Raw genomic sequence first — 21,208 nt, forward strand, 5'->3', positions numbered from 1 at the left:
ACTCTGTGAGTCCTGGGGGAACAGGACAACCCCTGAAAACGTCCAAGTTGACCTTCTCTGTGGCCGGAGAGTCTACTCAAACACTTGGGATTTAAGAGGCATGCTCCACCTTGCCCCCCCTCGCTGAGGGGCTGGCCTGGCTCGCGACACCACGTGTGAACGTTAATGCAAGGAGAACAATGTTTAAATGAAAGGGAAAACAAGATCCCTATGTTTTGTATTAAAATATTTTATATTAATCATTCAAACTTAATTTTTATACAACGAATGCATACATCGCGGCGTCTGCCTCAGGGGGAGGGCGGGGAGGGGTCGGGTGGGTGCAGGCTGGGCGCTGGCACTCGCCAGCTACGAGCGTGCGGGCGGTGGGGGGGGGGGGGGGGGGGGCAGACACACACGCTTGCTCTCCTGGTCCAGGCAGGAGGGAGCCTGGTGCTGTCACTCGACAGGGAGGTCACAACAGAGGCGGATCTGCGGTGGTGGCGGCGGGTGGCCTATGCCTTGTGGCCTCTCTGCCGGAAGAGCCCCCCAGAACCAAGGCCCTGTGGGCAGCACGTCCTTGACATGACATGGCTGTGACACGCCACAATGTGACACGGGGACCGCTGAGAGTGAGTGTATATACAGACTGCTGCGTTTTCTCCTGCCGCACCCGGCCCGCTGTCCCACCCACGTGCACGCATGGTGGCCGTGCCTAGGTGGCGGGCATGTCAGCCTTGCTGAGCGCGATGGCCAGCTCCAGGTCCTCCTGCTCCTGCCGCCGCAGCCGCGCCAGCCGCTCCTGCTCGGCCTTCTCACTCTCCCGCTTGGCCCACGCCAGCTGCTGCTCCTCATTGCCAAACTGCAAAGAAAAGTGGAGGCTGGGTTACACGGTCCCAGAGCACAACCCGCCGGCTCAGGGGTGCAGGGGACATGAGGCGGCCTGGGGAGAGGGGTGCAGGGAAAGGCTGTGCTGGGATGCATGGGGGGAGGTGCCCAGCGTGCATGTGAAAACCAGAAAAAGCCAGAAGCCGTGTTGGGGTGGGGGTGGGGAGGGGACTCACACGCCATGGTCCTAACCCCTGGTCTGGAAGGGGTCACACGCCCCTGGGAAGCAGGGCTGCGTCTGCCCTTAACCGCCCCTCAGACCTCCAAGAAACTAGCCACTCTGCTCTGCAGGGAAGCAAGGCAAGCAACGCCCGCATCGTCGGGGACAGAGTTCCGGCGAGTCCCCAGAATGGAGCCTCTGAGGCCTCACAGGGCTGAGAAACGACCACTCGGCCTCCTCTCGGGGGATAGCAGGGGCGTCCCTGAAAGCAGCCGGGGAGCAGAGGTCAGCTGAACCCAGCTAGGACGGTGACCCCACAAGGCCAGGGCCTGGATGAACAGCGACAACAGGCTGATGACGCCAGTAGGCAGAGGTGCTGGGGCTGGGGGCTGCGTGCGCAGACAACATGCCCTCCCACGTGCATCTCCAGCACAGCCGGCTCCGGGAGCTCCGTGGCCGCTGCAGCCACTGGGTACTTGAACACTGACAGGAGCCCTGCCATTTATGCTGCCATTTGGTCCAGGAGTTTTTAGGTCTTGAGATCCTCTTCCGAAAGATTCGATTTTTTTTAAAAAAAATTTTTCAAATAACAGAGATAACAAGATGAGTGATTTCATACCATTTGAGGTACCTTAGTTCTATGGAAAGAAAAGAGCCAGGTCACACGCTTGTCCCCTGGCATGGCTCCCCGACTCCGGGGCCCTCGGTGGGCCCCAGCCACTCTGCTCCATCCCTTCCAGACAGCCTAGGCAGAGCTGCGGCCTGTTGTGGGACGCAGCCTCCTTCATTGGCGTCCCTCCTCTCGGCACCCGCTCTGGCCAGCGCCAAGGATCAAGAGGCAGGCCGCCCTCCACAAGGCGCCCCCGGGAGCAGACAGACAGAACCCCAAGCCGACACGGGCTCTTGTGGAGGCTTCTGCAGACTCCACTGCGAGCACTGGGGAAGGAAGCTCACACAACAGGAACCCACAGCTACTTCTTCACATGCACACCGAGGCCAGTGACAACCCTGGAGGCGGGCTCTTCTACCAGCGGGGACACCGAGGCTGGGGAGATGGGGAGGCGGCTGCAGAGCCCACGCCCTCAGCACGCCAGGCGTTCCCCCTGGGTCTGGGGTTGGGGTGGTGTCAGCTGCAGCTGAAGTCAGGGCCACAGGACGGAGACGGGTGCCAGAGGCCCGGGCAGCATGCCGAGAGCAGTTCCAGGTGTTGGGGGGCCAAGCGCCCAACCTGGGCGCTGTCGGAACAGAGCGTGGGGTGGGAGGAGCCGGACTGAGAGGGGCTTGTGGGCTCAGACAGGAGCTGAGAGATCCCCTCAGAGGCTGCTTGGGCCGGTGAGGCGAGTGGGATGATCGGACGGGCAGTTTCTCAGTGCCTCAGGGCTTGACGGCCAGTGTGGGGAGCGATGCGGCCAGATGGCACAGACGGGGGCCGGGGAGGGAAGCGGGTTGGATGGAGGGAGCCTGGTCTAGAGCTAGACATGGCCTGAGGAAGAGGAAGGCGGGCGACGAGGCCTCCCTCCTCCCGGCCTCAGCAGCCAGCAGGGACGGCTGGGGTCAGCGGGAAGAGCCAGCCGAGGCAAAGGGCTGAGTCCGTTTCTTAGAGAAACTGCCCAGAAAAACACTCAGGGGTCAGATGGGTCTCCAGGTTAGACTCCCTGAAGAGTCGGTCCCTGCCCCTCGAGTTTCCATCACAGAGCACAGAGAATTGTCCTCTCCACCCCCGACTCTTTGGGGAATTTTCCAACACCTCATCAGGAGAAAAACAAGGAAAAAACAACAAACGCTGGTGGAAATGACCCCACAGTGCCATTGAGAGCACTGGAAGGGGACAGCTCAGCTGACAGGGAACTGGCCCTCTGCCAGCCCAGAGGAGGGGGCGAGTGGGGGTGGCCAGTAACAACCAGGTGATGCAGACCAAAGTCTGGAACGGAGGCCCAGAGGGGTCAAGCAACTAGCTGAGGCCACGACCTGGCAGGCTGGGGCACACTACGGTCCCCGCTCAGCCCAAGTGCCGGGATGTCACCGCAGAGCCTCCTGCTCCAGGGCTCAGAGTTTTCAAATTAAATATGCGGACAGGAGTGTTCCAGATGCCTGTGGAGTGGCTGGTCCGAGGCCGGCTCTGGCTCCGGGCTCAGGACTTTGCACGCTCTTCCCATGGAGAAGCACGTGGGGCTGTGACGTCCGAGGGGACTGGAGGAGGGCCTGTCCTCTGTGGCTCCCCATGTCTCAAATCAGCTGAGGATCGTGTTCCGGCCCTGGTGGGGACACCTGGTTTGGCTGTGCTCTAGTCCTGTGACCTGGATGTGCCACTCGATGTGCCGAATCTGGAACTCGTGGGTGCAGCAGCTGCTCAGGAAGGAGCAGCACTGATTTCTGCTTCCCTGTGTCCAGTCTCAGAGCTGAGCCACTGCATGGCACAGGACGCCGCCCTCCCGGGCATCTCCTGCGCCAAGGCCTGCCTGCTTGGGTGGACACTAGGCCATTTTATTCAGAAGAAATCCAAGGTTCAGTGGCCTGCACATGAGGCCCCCAGACGCCCTTCCTCACCAGGGACGAACCTGTGTCCTGAGCTGTCACGCAGACCTTTGCCGCATTGCTCATCGGGACACTTCTAACTCCCGCTCGTAACTCACTTGTTCTGATGTTGACATCACATCCAACTCGTTGGACAATGCAAAGTGTGGCTTATCCCATCTGATTTTGAGCTGCTCTTAATGCAGACTTCCAGAAAATGGAGCTGTTTTGCTAACCTATAAATGCTACTTCCTAATAAACACATTCACCAGAGACAGAAAAGCTTGTTTTTAAAGAAATAGCACAGAGGTTTCGTGTGAACAGCTCTCAGTACAAGTAAGCCATTCATGGAAACTCAGGGCTCATCAATTAGAAGGTTCCAGAGTGGCTGAGCCAGGGCACCAACAGGGGGCCACGTGCAGCATGCGTGTGTGACACCGGTTTCCCTGAACCACACGGGCCAAGCTGCCCTGCACGGCAGCAACACATCTTGGTGGCCCTCTTGCAACACCCAGTCTGAGAAGGTCACGCCGCCACCCACCGGGCGGTTAGAGATCTCTCGGCATTTCCCAGGAAAGCTGAAAACCAGGAGCTGACTGTGGCCTTTTTTGAATTAGCACAAATCTTCGAGGTCCAGTGAACCCAGAATCCACTGGTAATGGGCTGAGCTCCTGGACGCCACGAAAATGCAAAGACATCCTGAGTCTGCGGAAGGGGACAGCTTCGAACCTGTGCTTTTTGGGTTTTTTTTTTTTGGACTGTGGTATGACCAAGGGGACGAAACAAACCAGTCAGATGTCCTGCCTCTCCCGCATGCCATCCCAGCAGAGTGGCTGCATCTCACTGTCGGGAGATTTCCTCTGGAAAAACTGAGGCAATCGAAGCCAGAAAGGTGATCTTAAACAGAAAGCACCAGGGCTGCAAACTTGAGTGGGCAGAATCCGATGCCCCTCCTGGAACTGAGGATGATTAAGTACCATGGTGTTTTAAAATCCACATTAACAACTGTTCTGGAACAACCAGAAATGGTGGGCCGAATGACAGCTTGAAACTTGGGGCATTTTTTTTTAAAAAATGATGTTTTCCAAAACACAGCCGTTGGGAGGAGGAGGAGGGGAGGGGGTGTCACAGGAAACAGAACCATGCATTCCAGAAAGAGAGCAGTCGTTTCTTCAAATTGCTGTTCAAATCCACTTACCCCTCTTCCCTACCCAAAACAGACTCCCTGAGTCATGCGTGAATAGTTCTATTTTTTTTCATCAGCATTTAATGCTTTTTCCACTGAAAAATAAATGCAGTGCTATTCAAGAAACTGTAGATAAAGTAGGTTTTGTTCCTGGCTTTTATTAACAATGATGCCATTTGTAAACACACACCGTGTGCACTGGCTGTCAACAAACCAAGCTAACTGTGGTCGGAAAACATTCACAGGTCGCCAAGAGCGATTTCAGTAAGCCACAGGATCTCTGCGCACGGGGTGGATCTGAAACGAATGGGGCGTTCGCTGGGTGCTGAGATGACAAAGCCTGTTTTAAGAAAGATATTCTAGGAATCGAGGCATCTATAAACAATGTATCTCACACCTAACCAGGAAAACAGGGTACTCTGCAAATTCGAAGGAAGAAAAGCTTTTTCAAAACATGCGTGCACCACAGACAGTGAAACCAGTTCTGGGAAGACAGCATCAGAGGCTCTCTGAGAACAAGATTTTGGGGTACCAACAAGGGTACTGAAAACACTCTGAAGTGACAGCGTTTACAATCTGGGATCTTTTTTCATACTGAGAAACAAAGCCGACTCAAAAAGGCCCCTAACTTTGCTAAATGGCTTTTTGAGGGTTTTCTGTTTTTTTTTTTTTCAAAACGAAAGGGCTTCTGAGCGGTTGTTCTAGTTGGATTTCTCTTTTCACTGTAGCTGGTAACTGAAATGAAACTTTTACAAAATCAAATTGTCCCTCCTGGGTCCTTCAGTTTGTATGTGGGGCACAAAATGCACGGGGTGGCACTGTCAGAAAGAACTCCTGCACAGAGACCTTTTTGGGGACAGCGAAACCCTGATGTAACTGTGCAATCTTGTTCTCTTACTTCAGAAGCGTTTGACATCTCGGTTTCCAAGATCAATGCACACAGCAGCCTCCGGCCGACAGAGGTGACCAAGCCTACCGCGCGGGACAGAGAGGCGTGGAGGCTCCCTGCTGGAAGAGCACGCCCTCATCACAGGGCGCCCAAACCACAGCTCTTCTTATTGAGAAACGGTCTTTCTTACAGAAAGCGGCAGTACAGAATCAGTAACACAGCCCATGGCATGAGGCACCGGGGGCATAAGCCAGGAGGTGTGCCGTTCGCAGGAGACAAAATAAATAACCCCAAAGAAGCTGCAAGCAGAGGGGTGGGGGCGCGGAGGCGGAGAACTCAACTTACAGAGGTGAAGTCTGCAAAGCCCAAGGAAGAGGCTTTAGCAGGTTTAGCTGAAGAGGAGGGAGCAAATGGATCTTTTCCACTAAACGGGTCCCCAAACCCCTTTTTATTTTGGAACGGGTCACTGCTGTCAGCCCCGAGCGGCTGGAATGGATCGGGGGGCTCGGGAAAGTCTGCAGAACCAAGCTGGCTTATAGGTGTACTTTTTCCTGGAAAGTTTAGGAGAAAAAAAAAGGAGAAAAAAAGAAATGCAAGTTACTGACCACGGACAGAACAGAGTCCTGAGTGAGGCCGGGGCGTGCTCACTGGGACACCCTCTCCCCTCTTAGGAAAGAGCCGGAAAGCCGCTCAGGGGCTGGCCCCGGGAACCAGGATGGACCTAGGCCTCACTCTCACTTCACCCCAGAGACTTAACGGACCGTGAGCGATACAAGATAAGCACTGTACACAGCTCCTGCCCGCCGCAGCCCGCGCAGCTGGACTAAGCGTAAAAAGCTCACACGCAGGCGTGTTCAAGCGAGTCCCTTCAGTATGGCAACATTTTCCATCACACTGAGTGAGAAAAGAATCATGGCTGAGCAGAAAAATACACTGCAAGCTTCCAACAACAAAAAAGGGGGGTTAGTGTCACCCCATGGGCTGCTATTAGCCATGTTAGTTGTCAAGGTCTGGAGGGAGCTCACCCGACAAACCCCCTTGCCATCCTGGGCATGGAATTTGTTTTCAGCTCCCGCTGTCCCTTTGGTGCTGATGGCTCCAAGGGGCAGGGGTTGGGTCTTTCTGGGGTCTTGCTGAGGGTGGCTCTAGGATGCCTGGGTCCCAGCAAGGCAGATCTCGACAGGGATGTGGGAGAGAGGTGGTTTTTTTTTTGAGGAAGATCAGCCCTGAGCTAACATCTGCCGCCAATCCTCCTCTTTTCTCTGAGGAAGACTGGCCCTGAGCTAACATCCATGCCCATCTTCCTCTACTCTATATGTGGGACGCCTACCACAGCATGGCGTGCCAAGTGGTGCCATGTCTGCACCAGGGATCCCAACCAGTGAACCGCGGGCCGCCGAAGCAGAATGTGCGAACTTAACAGCTGTGCCACCGGGCCAGCCCCCAGGAGAGAGGTGTTTAAAATCAGAGGGAATGGCTGTACATGAGACCGTGCTTGGGGGATGTGGCCTGAGGGCAGGTGGCTTCTCCCAGCAAGTCCTGCCAATGTGCCGGAATATTCCACTAAGAACCAGAGGCCTCACCAGGCCTGCTTAGCAATGGGGGGCCCTACTTGAGCCTCCAGGATCTGCCAGTTTTGCAGGCCAGGTTCCTGCCTGACGCCATTCATTTGCCCAACAGCTGGCGGGGGCGGTCGGGGTACCTGAAGGCCAGAAGTTCATTTGCATCCAAGCAGTGCTATGTCCAAGCCCCAGACTACAGTCTCGAGGAGACTTAACACGATTTCAATTTGTAAACTGAGTTGCTTATGTCTGCTCTTGCAATTCCAATGCTAATGCGCAAAAAGAACCCAAGAGCTGAGGGCCACCCTCCAAGATGACTTTGGGCATCTAGCTGCATGTCCAGAGAACACCCCTGGCCACAAGCTGCACCTGCCCCCACAGCACCTGAGCCCAGACAGCCGCCTTCCCCCCAACGCAGCCACCGCCATGCTGCCTGCAGCTAGAGACCCGCCTGCCCGTCCAGCCTGACGCCTGGCTCTACACCATCCTCTGAGGCTGCTCCCCAGGCGACATTCCTGAGGGCCCCAAGGTGTCTTGAAGGGCTCCAGGGCCACAGCCTGCCCCTGCCACTTTTAGTTCTGGGGCCTTGACAAGGACGAGCGCCTCAGTGCCAGCTGGCTTCGGTTTCTTCTCTGTAAAGTGACAATGGAGAGGAGAAGGTCAGACGAGGTGACAGACAAATAGCCGTACACCTCAGGGGACAACATGGGTCTGTCCCACTCCAGGCCACCCCAGCATCCTGCACTGCAGTGCCACGCACCGTGGGTGCTCAGTGGGCACGCGGCTGGTGGGAACCTGGCCCACAGCCCCTCGCCTGGACACGCAAGCTTATCTACTTGTGGCTGGATGCAGCATAGGTACAGATGCTGCTGTAGTCCTGTCTCAGCTTCCCCCACGGTGGTGAGGCTTGGCAGTGCCCCAGGAAATGCATGGCACCAGCAACGCAGGCCCAGCTGGGGAGCGCCGACAGACAAGAGGCTGGGCGGGGCCCACCAGGAGCAGTGGCGGAATCCCCAGGCCTGTCCCCCCGAAGTCAGAGCGTGTAGGGCCGTGGGTGCCACCAGTGCATGGCTGCGCCCGCCGATCACTGGTACCCAGGGGACCACCCTGCCCTGCAGAACCACTGCTGGTTTCCTTCTGCGCGTTCAAGGAAACACAGACGCGTGCTCCCTGCGGTTTGCACAGGACTCGAAGACACAAGCAGCCTGGTGCTGAGCTCTTTTTCATCCTCCCACAATCAGAAGCAGAGCGCCTTTGGCCTTGGCTGCACGGGACTCCCGCGCTGACCCCAAGCCTCAGCCGAGGGAGTCCAGGCTGTCACTGTCACAAGCAACACCACTGTACACATGTGCAAGTCTATCTGTAGGAGACATTTCTGGAAGTGGAATTGCAGGTTGGAAGGCGTGCCCACTGTGGCCTCACTGTCTCGGTCACACTACCCGGCCCAGGAACTGACAGAACTCACACCGACAGAGAAGGGTAGAGGGGGAGGGTGCAGGCTGGGGCATCTGTCAGTGCCTCCCTGTGGCCTCAAACAATGCAGTCAGCATTGAGGCCCAGTGACCAAGGTGGGTGCTGAGAAGGAAGTGGCCCCACGGAAAACCTCCACCAAAGCCCAAGGGTGTGCCACCTGGGCTCGGACTGGAAGGGCAGTGCTGAGCCCGTGCATGGCAGGACTGAGGGCCTGTCTCCCACAGCAGCTGGCCTCTCGGAGCAAAGGCCTGGGCTGATCTCCACACCCCGTCCTCTGCCCTGAAGAGGCTCCTACCTCTGCTCCTTCCTCTCCTGTTCAGGACAGAGCCCAGATCCTCAGGCTGCCTCTCCAGCACCAAATGCTCCTCCCTGAGATGGCTTCCCTGGGGCCACCTCACCCAGCCAGATCCTCCCTGGTCTGAGGGGTGAGACATCAGGCCCACCAAAACCTCCCTGGTCCTGGCACTGTGGGGAGAGGAGAGCACTGCCCGTGTCACTGTAGACCCATCTCCCCTCTCTTCAGAGCGAGGTCAGCAGCTCTGGCAGGAGATGTGGGGTGAGGCCTGCCCAGCAGCTTGTAAACACCACACTGTCCACCTGGGAGCATGGGGCACCAGGTGTACCTCAGGGACACCTCCGGCAGGAGGGAGGGTGGGTGTGGGGCCAGAGTGCTCTGGTCCACGTACCAGCACCACCTCAAGTCACTCTATTGCTCTCTGCAGCCACTACCCTGGGCAAGTGTCCCACGTCCCACATCTCTCCTGGGTCCCTAGGAAGCACTTCCTCCACTGGCTGCTCACTCTCAGCTTCCTGTCCCATGGGCTGTCCCCACCCAGAAAAGTGGCCTTTTAATGTACAGCTGATACCGATACTGCTGAGATCTCCCGATGGCTCCCCACTGCTTTAGAAATACACACCCCGGCCTCCATCCTGCCCCTGCCCTCTCTATCCTGCGCCTCCTGTTCCCCTGCCAGGAATGCCCCTCCCCACGTGGGTGCTGCCTGCTCAGAGGTCACCCGCCCTGCTTCTGGCTAAGAAGTCTGTCTACCGCCTCGGCAGCCCCTGTCACACTCTGGCTTTCCGTCGCTTAGTCTCTCAGCAGAACACAAGCTCCATGGGGATGAGGCCCTGCCACGCCCACTGCGTCCCCCTGCCTAGAGCAGGGCCCAGCAGGAGCCCCTTGGTCGACTGAAGCTCTCTAACAGGCATGCTCCACTTTGCCCGGCCCAGGCCAAACTCTTCCCGCATCCCCCAATGGCCCTCCTTCCCCAGGACCCCCAAACTCAGGCCTTCTTTCTGTCCGGTCCCTGAGCCCAGAAGGCACTGCCAACTCAAACGCTGCCACCTTCTTGGGGAAAGCCCTCATGACACTCCCATCCCCTGGGGCCTGGGCTCAGCTCTTCTAGCCCAGCCGTGGGGCGGCAGCGGGGTGAGGCAGGCCATGGCATGCCCCTGGAAGGTGGTGAGGATGCAACCACCCTGCTTAGCCTTGCTCTCTTGGCCTCAGTTTCCCAATCCACGAAAAGGGGTTGTTATGGGCTGAATTGTGTCCCCCTAGAATTCATTATGTTGAGGTCCTCACGCCTGGTACCTCAGAATGTGACTGCATAAGACTGTATTAAGGGATCTTTGCTGAAGTAATTAAACTAAAAGGAGGTCCGATGAGTGGACCCAACATCCAATAGGACGGGGAGTCTTATAAGAAGAGGAGAGTAGGACACAGACACGCACAGAGGGAAGACCAAGTGAAGATGGCCAGCTGCAAGCCATGGAGAGAGGCTCAGGAGAAACCGACCCTGGCAGCAGCACCTTGATTTGAGACTTGCAGCCTCCAGAACCACGAGAACACAGTCTGCTGTTTCAGCCGCCAATATGCTGTACTTTGTTAGGACAGCCCCAGCAAACCCCCATGGGGGAGCACAGGGCCTGCCCTGCACAGCAGCCAGGGTGGTGACCAACAGCAGGGCCGCCTACCTCCGCAAGTCAACTTTACTGGATGCCAGTGCCAATAAGCTGGACCGTTCCCTCCTGTGTCCTCTATGGCTGCTTTCCCACCCTGACAGCAGAGAGCAGCTAAGCAAATGGAAGGCCTGCAGGGCGGGAAATACTGACTCTTTTAGGGAAAAATTGTGCATACCCCTGCTGTTGAGAGGGGCTTAGCTCAGATGCCTGGCAGGTGGTAAGCACGCCACCCAATCAGGCCCCTCCGAGAGACAGGGATGCTCCAGGTCCCTGGGGGAAGAGCCAGGCCAGCTCGCCCCTGCTGCATACCCTGCAAGGAAACTCAAGACTCCAGCTGCGGCTCTCTGCTGACAGAGCCACTCAGAGGGTCCGTGCACGGCATGGTGGACAGGCACAGCCCCACAGTGAGGGCACTTTCCCCGCGTCGGCCACACTGGCCGGGTATCTGTGCAGCTCCCTGTGCAGCAGCCCCCCATCCCACCTCCTCGAACCCTCCATGGGACTCCTTCCCTACCACAGAGCAGTTCACGTGCCAGGTGCCACCCCCAAGAGAAGACACGCAGCCCCAGAAGAGTCCCTCTACAGAGAGTGCCAAGACACACACCCTGCCACGCTTTCCAAACCCCAGGCAGGGGCATCACCTAAGGCTTGACGGAGACAGACACGTGTGTTCCCACATGAACCATGCTCAGGGACTCCTGAAAGGCCTGCAGCCTCTTCTGGGCCCAGGGAGAACAGCCCTCCCCTGCGCACCCAGCTGGTGTCCGCAAGGACCCCCAAGGCCACGGGCAGGGGTGCCCTGGGGGCCAGTGTCCTGAGGGATGGGGATGCAGGCTCAGGTCACACAAGGACGGAACACTGACCTCAGTCTGCATGGTCCTCACAGCCTGGCCACCGCCAGTCTTGTTCCCATAGCCACTTCCACCGTCCTGACTGTCCTGCACCGACCAGCCTTGCCAGTCTCTCCCTGCATTGGCACAGCCTCACCTCCCCTGGAAGACCCTCCCCCCGACCTTGTCCACCTCCCATGACATTGATCTGTCCTGGTCTAGCCTCCAGCACACCTGAGGGTCAGCTCCATGTGGGTGGGGCTCAGCACACTGCAGCTGCCAGTAAATACCACCCCATCCCCAGTGGGGTCCTCTGGGCCAGTGCCACCAAACAGGCTCCATCCCGAGGGACACGAGACCCTTTGGGGGAACCCCTCCGGTGAGCTGGGAAGGATTAAAGGCAAATGGCCTCCCTGCTTTGCAAGAGAGTGAACGTTTTCACAGGTGCACAGGCTGATTTTTCACAGAAAACTAAAATGACGATGGACCAAATAGCAAAATCCTACTACAGGAAAAAGAGCTGCGGGGACAGGCTGGAAACCTCAGGGCATGGTGAGACCCCTGGTTCTGATGGCAAGCACAGGGTGGTCCTGCTTGATTTCTTGGAGCATTTCCTGCAGGGTCTGGTCACAAAGGGCTGACAACTGAGCAGGGACGAAGGGGTGGGCATGTCCCAGTCAGGCCCCGAGAGTGATGGTCTGAGAAATCAAACAAATCACCCACTTCTGGGCTCTTTTTCTTATTTTCAATTAAGACCGTCCTCCTCTCGTTTGTGTGGTTTTCAAACAATTGCTTTGTGGGAGGCAGTTAAGAATCCAGCTGGCCAGAATTTCCAGCTGAGGTTTCTGACAAGCACAGAGATGCTCGGGAAGATGGAAAGCATCGTTCACATCAAGAGCTGCCAGGACCTGGTTTTGCTCTGTTGCTGAAACCGTTGTTATTTAGAAATCATGACTGTGTTAATACGAAACCAGGGCACGTCAACTGCTCTTGTTTTCAGATGGGAAAAAAAAAAAAAACGGTTTTTTCTCGGTTGTCTGTTTTTGTGCTTTGGCATAGAGGCTGCATTATTGGACCTGACACGTGCAGAATCCGTGGGGTTCCCAGGCCAGCTCGACACCAGGCTCATGACCAGGGGCTCTCTACAGCGGCACTCCACGCACGCCCTCCGGCCACACTCCCCACTCCGCACCCTCATTTATTTTTAGCAGCCGCACTTTTAAAACATTCTGAGTGTAGTTCCTGCTTTTATGTAACCACTTCTGCTAACTCCTTAATCGCTTTTTCCGATTTTCTGAGGTGTAGCTTATCTTAAACGTGACCAAGTCACTTTTATCTACCTCCGTGAGGAAACTCAGTGCACAGTTTTATGCCTTTTCATGGCAATGTAAGGAAAAGTCTGGCCTGAGCTGTGTTTCAGAGGAGGGAACAAAAATCATTAAAAAAAGAGAAAAGAATTGGTATAAAAACTAACCAGATTGCTACCGGGCACATGGTTCTGGATCGCCATTCCTAGACGTCCGTGCGGGACCCACCAGACCCCCAGCACGGCAGAAGGCAGTGACCGAGGACAGACTAAATGAGGACCCCAGGGGCGCTGGTGGCCAGCGAATCCCCAGCACTCTGAAGATTACCAGGGCAGAGGAATGCAAGATTGAAGAAAAGGCAAATAGGGCTTATTTCAAACCGCAGCAGTTTCAACAGTTACCCAAGCGGTGCACCGAAACCGCACACAGGGCTGCCTTCAGCAAAAACAGTATGAGCCCGATGGTTTACCACAGTGTGTGCTGTTAAAAAAACACTCGGTGGCCGGCTCCACCCTGGCAGAAATTGTTTTAATGCTCCTATTTGTTCTCTTGTCCAGTCTGTGAGCGCCCCCCACGCCTGCACCCAGGACAGGGACGCGGTCGGGACTAGGGGGGCCCCCCGGAGGAGCAGCTGGCAGGGGAGCTCCACATCTGCCTTTCCCAATACGCTTTTCAGGAAACTCTCCCCTGGAAAGGGGCCCCGAGAACCATGCCTAGAAGATGCGATGGAATACAAAGACCCCCCAAACCGTGGAAAAACGACCGCCCTGCGGGCTCTGCGGGAAGGCGGCTGCTCTTGCCTGAAACTCTTCACTCAGGAGGAGACAGGGCTCTGGGCGATGGGGGGGTCGCAACAATCTGATGCATAAAGTGCCAGAAATATACATGAGTGTGAGAGTGTGTTCACCCCAACTGGACACTTGTTGGGTTCTGTTTACAAAATTCAGGGCTGGAGTTGGAAAATGCAGTGCTGAAGATGAGAGAGAAATACAAAAACAACAAAACAAAACAATAAAAAACAAAGGTTTGTGGTCAGGACAGCTGCCCTACCTCAGTCATTACCCTATACAATACAGGACATCCACACAACTGCCATTTACCCCAAGACAGGACACCCACACCACTGTCACTCACCCTGCACAAGTCGGGACACCCACACCACTGTCACTCACCCTGCACAACTCAAGACACCCACACCACTGTCACTCACCCTGCATAAGTCGGGACACCCACACCACTGTCACTCACCCTGCACAAGTCGGCACACCCACACCACTGTCACTCACCCTGCACAACTCAAGACACCCACACCACTGTCACTCACCCTGCATAAGTCGGGACACCCACACCACTGTCACTCACCCTGCACAACTCGGGACACCCACACCACTGTCACTCACCCTGCACAACTCGGGACACCCACACCACTGTCACTCACCCTGCACAACTCGGGACACCCACACCACTGTCACTCACCCTGCATAAGTCGGGACACCCACACCACTGTCACTCACCCTGCACAAGTCGGGACACCCACACCACTGTCACTCACCCTGCACAAGTTGGCACACCCACACCACTGTCACTCACCCTGCACAACTTGGGACACCCACACCACTGTCACTCACCCTGTACAACTCGGGACACCCACAGCACTGTCACTCACCCTGCACAAGTCGGGACACCCACCCCGTGCCAGGCTTCTCAGGCTCACAGCACACAGGAGAGCTGTGGCTGGGGAGGGGGCGCTCATTACCTCGGCTCCTCCCTTCCTGCCCCTCAACCCCAGCAGAAAAACTTAACTGGGGGGAGTGGGGAAAAAGAGAGAAAGCAGGCTGTCCAGAGCACAACCTTTCAAATTCACAATCACTTGGAAACTTTTTACAGAAAAAGACTGCTTTTTACAACCCCCCCCCACCCACCCACAACTGTTTTCCTCTGGCTGCCACCTCCGGTGGGCTGGGAAGGCAGCGAGGAACGCCGGGGTCTCTGGCTGGGACCCGCAGGACCAACGCCCGGCCTGCAGGGAGGAGCCCTGCAGCCAGCAGCCTGCTCGCCTGGCTGAGGCATGCGGGAGAAGGCAAACCCAGCAGATCAAAGCATGCCAAGTCGCACAGCCCTGGCTGATAAAATCTGAGGTCCCACCATCACAGTGTTGAGATTTTCCACTAAAAAATATTTACCGAATTTTAAGAAAATCTGCTTAATGCATTGAAGGGAACAGGATGAGGTTTGGTTCTGAATTGTTGAGAAAAGCTGAACAAATATTTACTATTATCCATTAGGCACCCCCACAACTGACGTGTTTTTCATCCTCTGAGAGGCATCTGAGGTGGTCAAAGGTCATGGAAATTGCACCGGGCGACAAGTCCCATGGATGTAGGGTCATCCCACTGTCAGAAGAAAAAGGAGAAAAGCAGCCACGCTTTTTGGGTCCTCAAAAGATAAACATCTTTTGGAGTGAGAAATACAATTTTTGAGAGGTTTCCACAAAATGCTCCCATGACATGTGTAAGAAACCTGATAGGGGGCTACTCAGTCCTGGAACAAAGGAGGGGAGGGGACAGGTGATCCACAAACAAATCTACAGTCAGGAATCAGTCTTTACAACAAAAGCAAAGCAGACTGCAGGGCTCAGAGTTCTGCTTTGTGAAAAATCACCTTTGCTCTTTGATCTGCGCCTGTGTGCCAGCCTGCCCTGTCCCCTCCGAGGGGCTCGGGTGCCTTGGGGGGACGGGGAGATGCTAGCCACACGCAGCCAGGCTGGCGGAGCCCTGGGTCTGCACGGGGGTGGCGGGTGCCCAGCCTTATTCCTCCCTACGGGGGAGCACCAATGCCACCAGAATGCCCCTCTGCACAGGCAGGGGTGCTGTGCCCACATGTAACAGTCCCCATGGGGCACGGCGGGTCTGGAAGCCAGCCAGCAGGCAGTGTGCACTGCAGAGGAAGGGACAGAGTCCACCAGGGGCTCCCTCCTGCTGGCGGGCAGCTGGGAAAGAGGTGGGAGAGCCTGGAGCAGAACGGGGACCCCTACTCTCACTCTCTTCGTGGTCAGATGCCCCACTGATCACACTGCTCTTTTTCAGTTGACAACGGCAGAGGGAGGGGGGACTGTGGGACTCAGTGCTTTGAACGTGAGAAACGAAGAGATGAGGGACCATGTTCATCCTGCGGGAAAAGCAGGATCCGCAGAGGGAGCATCTTGCTGGGGCCCTCCCCCTGCTGTAGCGGGAACTAAGGGACCAGGGCAGGACCGGCCAGCAGGGAGGGGCCGGGGGCAGGTGTGGCTCCTGTCTGTTCACCCCCATGCTCAGATGCAGGACGGGGAGTCTGGGCTCTCTGGGCCTGCCCCCAACCCGAGGCCCCACAGCCCCCAGAACTCCGGCTGCCTGAGCCCTGACTCCTCTGCTCCAGGACCCCAGTCCCGGGCATTTGTGCCCCACTGAACAACAGGTGACAACCGTGTCACTCAACTCCCACTCAATCCGCCCTTCTGGGTGCAGGAGGGTGGGTGTGTGCTAAGATAGGCAAATGCTTCTATTTTCAAACTCAGCCGACTTTGCAGAACAGAAATTCAACGCAAAGAACAATCCGTCTCCAGGATTTTACATGTAACTGGTTGAGAAGAAAATCACCTTTCTCCCTCTACCAGGGGCAGGGCTCACGGGATCTCAAGCACTCGCTGTCAGGGGTCGCAGTCAGCCTTGGCCAGGCTGGCAGGCAGGCAGGGAGGGTGCCACCACGCTGGGCATCTGAGCTCCCTGGAGCACTGTAACCCCAGCTGGCCAGCAATTGCCAGAACTTTCCAGGCTTGTCAAGCTGGCAGTGAACCACTTTTGTCCCATTCTAGAACTTCACATGTAGCCACTGAATTATCTCTTTGAAATCATCGTGGGAACGGAATTAAAGTAGTTAAGTTCAAGGCTAAGGTGCTAACCGCACGGCTCAACTGGAGAAGCCATTTTACAAGTGGATCTGGTGTGACAAACAAGAGGTCGGAACCCACGCGAGCCAAGGACAGCCACCCCGGTGTCACCCTTCGCCTGGCATTTCACAGCACATGGGCTGATGCCGGTCAGGAAGGGCAGGTCCCTCCGTGACCGCGGCCCGTGCAGGAGCTCCCCAGGATGGTCAAGGTGACCACCGAGTGAGCGGGCTGGCCCCGGGTGGGCAGCAAGCAGAAAACCGCCCCAAAGAATCCCAGCCAGCCACCCTGTGTGGAGCCTACACACAGGTGTGGGAGGGGACTTGTGTTTTAGGGGAGAATTTTTTTTTAAGAATCATTTGAATCAAACAGGACAGGTAAAATGGCATCTCATTGTCCTGCGTTCATTGGAAGAATCGTGGGAGAGGGAAGAGGGTCAAAAAGACTCCGTAAGCATGTGCATGGCTTTACTCTGGAGGTGAAGAGGTCGTCAGCAGTAATAAAAGGGTAATTAAATTGGGGAGAGGTTAAAGGTGAGTGGCTGGTTAGCGGTGAAGGCGCGCTAGCTGGTGTCACCCAGGGCTGCAGGAACCGCAATGCAGGGCTGCACTTGCAGGAAGTGGCAAGGGTGGGGCCGGGCGCAGGATCCCGCTATCTGTCGCCGCGGGGCGCGAGGCCCAATCACTGACACCCACACAGCCATTTCCTGTACTTAAAAAAAAAATCTGTTTCTCTCTTTGCAAATCAACAACTTTTACCTAGAAACTCTTCAGCGGTGAGTTCTGACTGATCTAGATCTCTGGTCCGTTGCAGAAAATACACCATTGTTTACCTGGGGGAGGTGTGTGCGCTAACTTTAACTGACAGGTTTCGGCGGCTGCTGGCGGAGTCTGTTTTGCATCTGCCTGGAAGAAACCAGTTCTCTCTCCCCAAACAGACACCTGCTGGTTATTGAATACCTTGATAGACCTTTCTAGAAAAGACCTCCAGGCATAGAGAACTCAGTGCCGAAGTCCTGTTCATGCTCCAGAGGCCAACTCTCGCTGGTCCCTGAGGGCACACTCTCTGGCTTGGGGCAAGAGAGAATGGGGTATGTGGCCTTGAGAGCAGATGACCAGCCGTGGGCTGCTCCTGTGATACCACAACTCTTGTAGGGGATCCTTGGCAAGGCTCCCAGGTGGAGGGGTCCCCACTGTGACTGCACAGGCTGACACAAATACATGTTTATTGCATGTCAATTAAAACTCAATCGAGCTTTTAAACACAGCTCCCATAGAATGGGAACTCTACCTCTCGTGCATGAGACGGCAGCCAGAAACCACGCGTGCCTCACACCGCACGTGCACTTGGGCCCACACGAGCGACAGCAGCTACGTTTTGCCGAGAGGACCCTGGAGCCCTCTTTGAAGTTCCACTACCCACGCTCTGACTGCTCTCAACTGCAAAGACTTCTGTAGCCTACAGTCTCACGGGAGAAAGTCTGCCTTGATGACTCCCTGCACGCACAGGCTGCCTCAGGCCCAGCCTCTGTCTCTCCCAGGAAAGGACCTACCTGTGGAAGGGGGCCCTGCGTCCTCGTCACGTACCCTGGGAGCAGGTTGGGGGTGCACCGCACATCTGTCACATCACGGGTAACTGCTGTGCAAGGGCACTTTACCCACATGGCCACCTGCTAGGTCAGAGTTGGTCCCATGCTCAAGCAGGAAAACTGAGGCTTGGCAAGGTTAAGATACCTGCCCAGAGCCCCTCAGGGGGATGGCGGCAGGGCTGGCACGGGAACCTAGGCCCCTGTCCGACATCCGGAAAGCAGTCTGGTCAAGCAGCTTCCTGGGACTCTGGCAGGATGGGCATCCCAGCAGCTGGAGGCAATCAGCGTCAGACTCACTGTCTCGGTCTCACAGGTTAGAGCCAACTCCAGGTGCAGAGACTAGAAACCTCAGGAGCCCCTTGGACAGGCAAGCCCCAGGTGGGAATGTGGGGACATCAGACCCATTTCACACGTAGGGTAGCGTGTTTATGGAAGAGCCCATCCTTCATCCTGGTTTCTGCAAGTGCAGGCGTGAAGCTGCGCATCTGGTTTGTGAGAAGAACTGTTATCACCAGACGGCCTGCGTCATTCACTCTGCCTATCTCCACAGGATCACGGCTGGACCACCAGAGCCACAGGGCCCCAGGAGCAGGGGGCCCACCTCACCTCCACCCCATTCAGCCACGCTGGGACCGCAGCTCCCCCTACATGTCAGGGAGGCCCTGGAGTGCGATGACGAGCTGTTCCTGGGAGAAGGCAGCCACCATTGCATGATGGCCACGTGGCCTTTTCAAGCGGGAAAAGGCCGGGCCAGCGAGAAGAGTAGAAAAGAACGTTCCATTTCCTCACTTTCAAACTGTTGGACTTTATATTTTCTTAAAAAAAAACCCAAAAACACTTGTACATCCTCTCGGCTGCTTCCCATCCTAAACAGCCAAGAAAACAAGAGGCCTGCCTTGTGCTTTCGTAACGAGTGTTCTGAGCAGGACTTCCTCCAGCACGCATCTGCCGACCCGTCTTGCTAAGAACCAGCTAACGACTACGCTGCTCCCAGTTTACACAGCCTCGCTCTGTGCGGTGCGGACGGGAAGAAGGGAGAGCAGTATGCACAGTGGGACCTCAATCCCTTCCATCAGAGAAGTGGTGGGGGCAGACACCTTCCTCTGCGTCCCCCAAAGAGCCGAACGCCTCCCCCAAATGTGACTTGTTCAAGCGTCAACCGCTGGGTCAGACACGCGCGTGGGTGCATCGGCACGGCTAGCGGTTTCAGGTTGTTAGAGGTTAGGATGAAACCACAGCAGAAACGCCGCTTGAAGCGCTCATGGCAACCGCCACACGGTGTGTACCTACCGCCCAGCAGTGTGTACAGCGCTGGCTTTTTCTGTTCAGCCATGGCTTCTGGGTAAGAGAATCAAACGAGAGACATTTAGGCCTACACGCGGATGCATTGCGGCTGCTCACACCGCACACATGTCAGCCATGTTCCAGAGCACCCCCAATCTCACGGCTTGATTCTCATTACAGCTGCCTATGGGGGTGGGAGGGCTGGGCGGAGGCAGGTCACTGGGTCACCTCGCTGATGACCTTAGGAGGCCCACGTGACTTCTCTCACTTCCCTTTTCTATTCTGCTGAAAGGGCATCACACTGCCTATCTATCTCGCAGGTCTTGCTAGGATCTGGTGAGATGAGAGGCACACAAGTGCTTCTTAAGGGCCATGGACGTGAACAGGCTATTAGGGGCACCTCACCAGCCATAGCAGAGCAAGGGTGTGGCAGCCCACAGCCAAGAGCAGAGGCAGCCTAAGACCCCCAGGGTCAAACAACCCCAAAACATGGACAGCTCTCTAAGAAGCCTAAGCTCAGACACCAGCTCCAAGGAGGCCCCCAAACTCCTGGTGTTCTCTGCTTGTTAAGTCTGCGCTACACTAAAAGCAGAAGCCAAAATGTGGTGGGCAGAATCGCAGAGGGAGACACAAGGGGAGGGGACAGCAGAAGGCAAGTTCGAAAGCAGACCGAGCACTGGTTCAGATAAGAAGAGGAGGCCAAGAAGAGAGTTTCCAAGAAACCCTGAGAATGAAGCCATGAACCTGTCAGCCACTGAGTGGAGCATCTCCTCCTCGAGGAACATGTATGTGCACATGCATTCACAGGAGAGCATGTGCACACGTGTGCATGCAGGCACTGTGTGAGAACACGTGTGCACATAGGTATGAGTGTGTGCACACGTCTGCACATGCAACTAGAGTGTGCATGCATGTTTGCATGTGCAAGTGTGAGCATGCAGTACGTGAACGTGTGTGCACATCTATGTGCACAACTGTGTGCAAGCAGGTGCATGTGTGCGCATGAACTGCGTGCATTGTGTCCGTGCATGTACAAGCATACTGTTGCTCCCATCTTTCAGGCAGAGGAGGCCTGATGCCATTTGATCAGGAGACCATCAAGGTCCCCTAAGCCACTGTCTCCGTCTAAGGCACCAGCAACCTCTCACAGATGGAAGGGAATTCCTTTGTTGGTTCTGCTCCCCCCACCCCGTTTCATGGTAAATGCCTTTGATGTGTGGCTGACAGAAGTGATCGCTTCATGCATCTGTTTCTGCTCACAGTTCACAGAAAATCTGTTATAAATCCACCCGGCCCATTGGTCATACTTTCTCTCATGACTCATCTGTAAGGAGGCCAAACTGGCACATCAGGAGATGCTCCACCCGTCCCCCTGAGAGAAAGCTCCGGCCAGCCCAGGTGATAGGAGGGGAGAGGCAGTGTTTTCAAAATTCCTTCCCCTCCGTTCGTCTCTACTGACAGGTGGACCTTGTGTAGGAAGAGTGGCCAACCTTGGACCAATGACCACTGATAACTAGAGAGCTCGAGGGCCTGCAATGACCATGGGCCTCATGGGAAGATTGAAGGAGAGGGGCAAGCTCAGGCCGGAGGGAGAGGGAAGGCCATGCAGAGCAGGCAGAGTGAGGGAGCGAGTGCTTCTCCTGTCGCCACCCACAGTCTAG

The 21,208-nt window shown here is 56.1% G+C and overlaps 1 protein-coding gene across 18 annotated transcripts in view; it reads right to left on the reverse strand.

Annotated features, from left to right (window-relative positions):
• Positions 1-270: 270 nt before the first annotated feature.
• EPS15L1 (epidermal growth factor receptor pathway substrate 15 like 1) overlaps positions 271-21,208 on the reverse strand; it is a 93,501-nt gene continuing 72,563 nt past the window's right edge. For 5 of the 18 annotated variants that reach the window (XM_046671034.1, XM_046671042.1, XM_046671037.1 and 2 more), the window contains 3 exons: positions 19,554-19,601; positions 5,962-6,167; positions 554-841 (listed from right to left, as the gene is read on the reverse strand). In XM_046671034.1, coding sequence (XP_046526990.1) covers positions 695-841; positions 5,962-6,167; positions 19,554-19,601 — 401 coding nt within the window. In that variant the 3' untranslated portion in view covers positions 554-694. Of the gene's footprint in view, positions 842-4,865; positions 5,068-5,960; positions 6,168-19,553; positions 19,602-21,208 lie in introns of those variants that run through there. The other 13 variants (XM_046671035.1, XM_046671036.1, XM_046671041.1 and 10 more) reach the window with 11 other exon arrangements.

Source organism: Equus quagga, chromosome 9 (genome assembly GCF_021613505.1).
Source record: "Equus quagga isolate Etosha38 chromosome 9, UCLA_HA_Equagga_1.0, whole genome shotgun sequence".
Classification (NCBI taxonomy): Eukaryota; Metazoa; Chordata; class Mammalia; order Perissodactyla; family Equidae; genus Equus; species Equus quagga.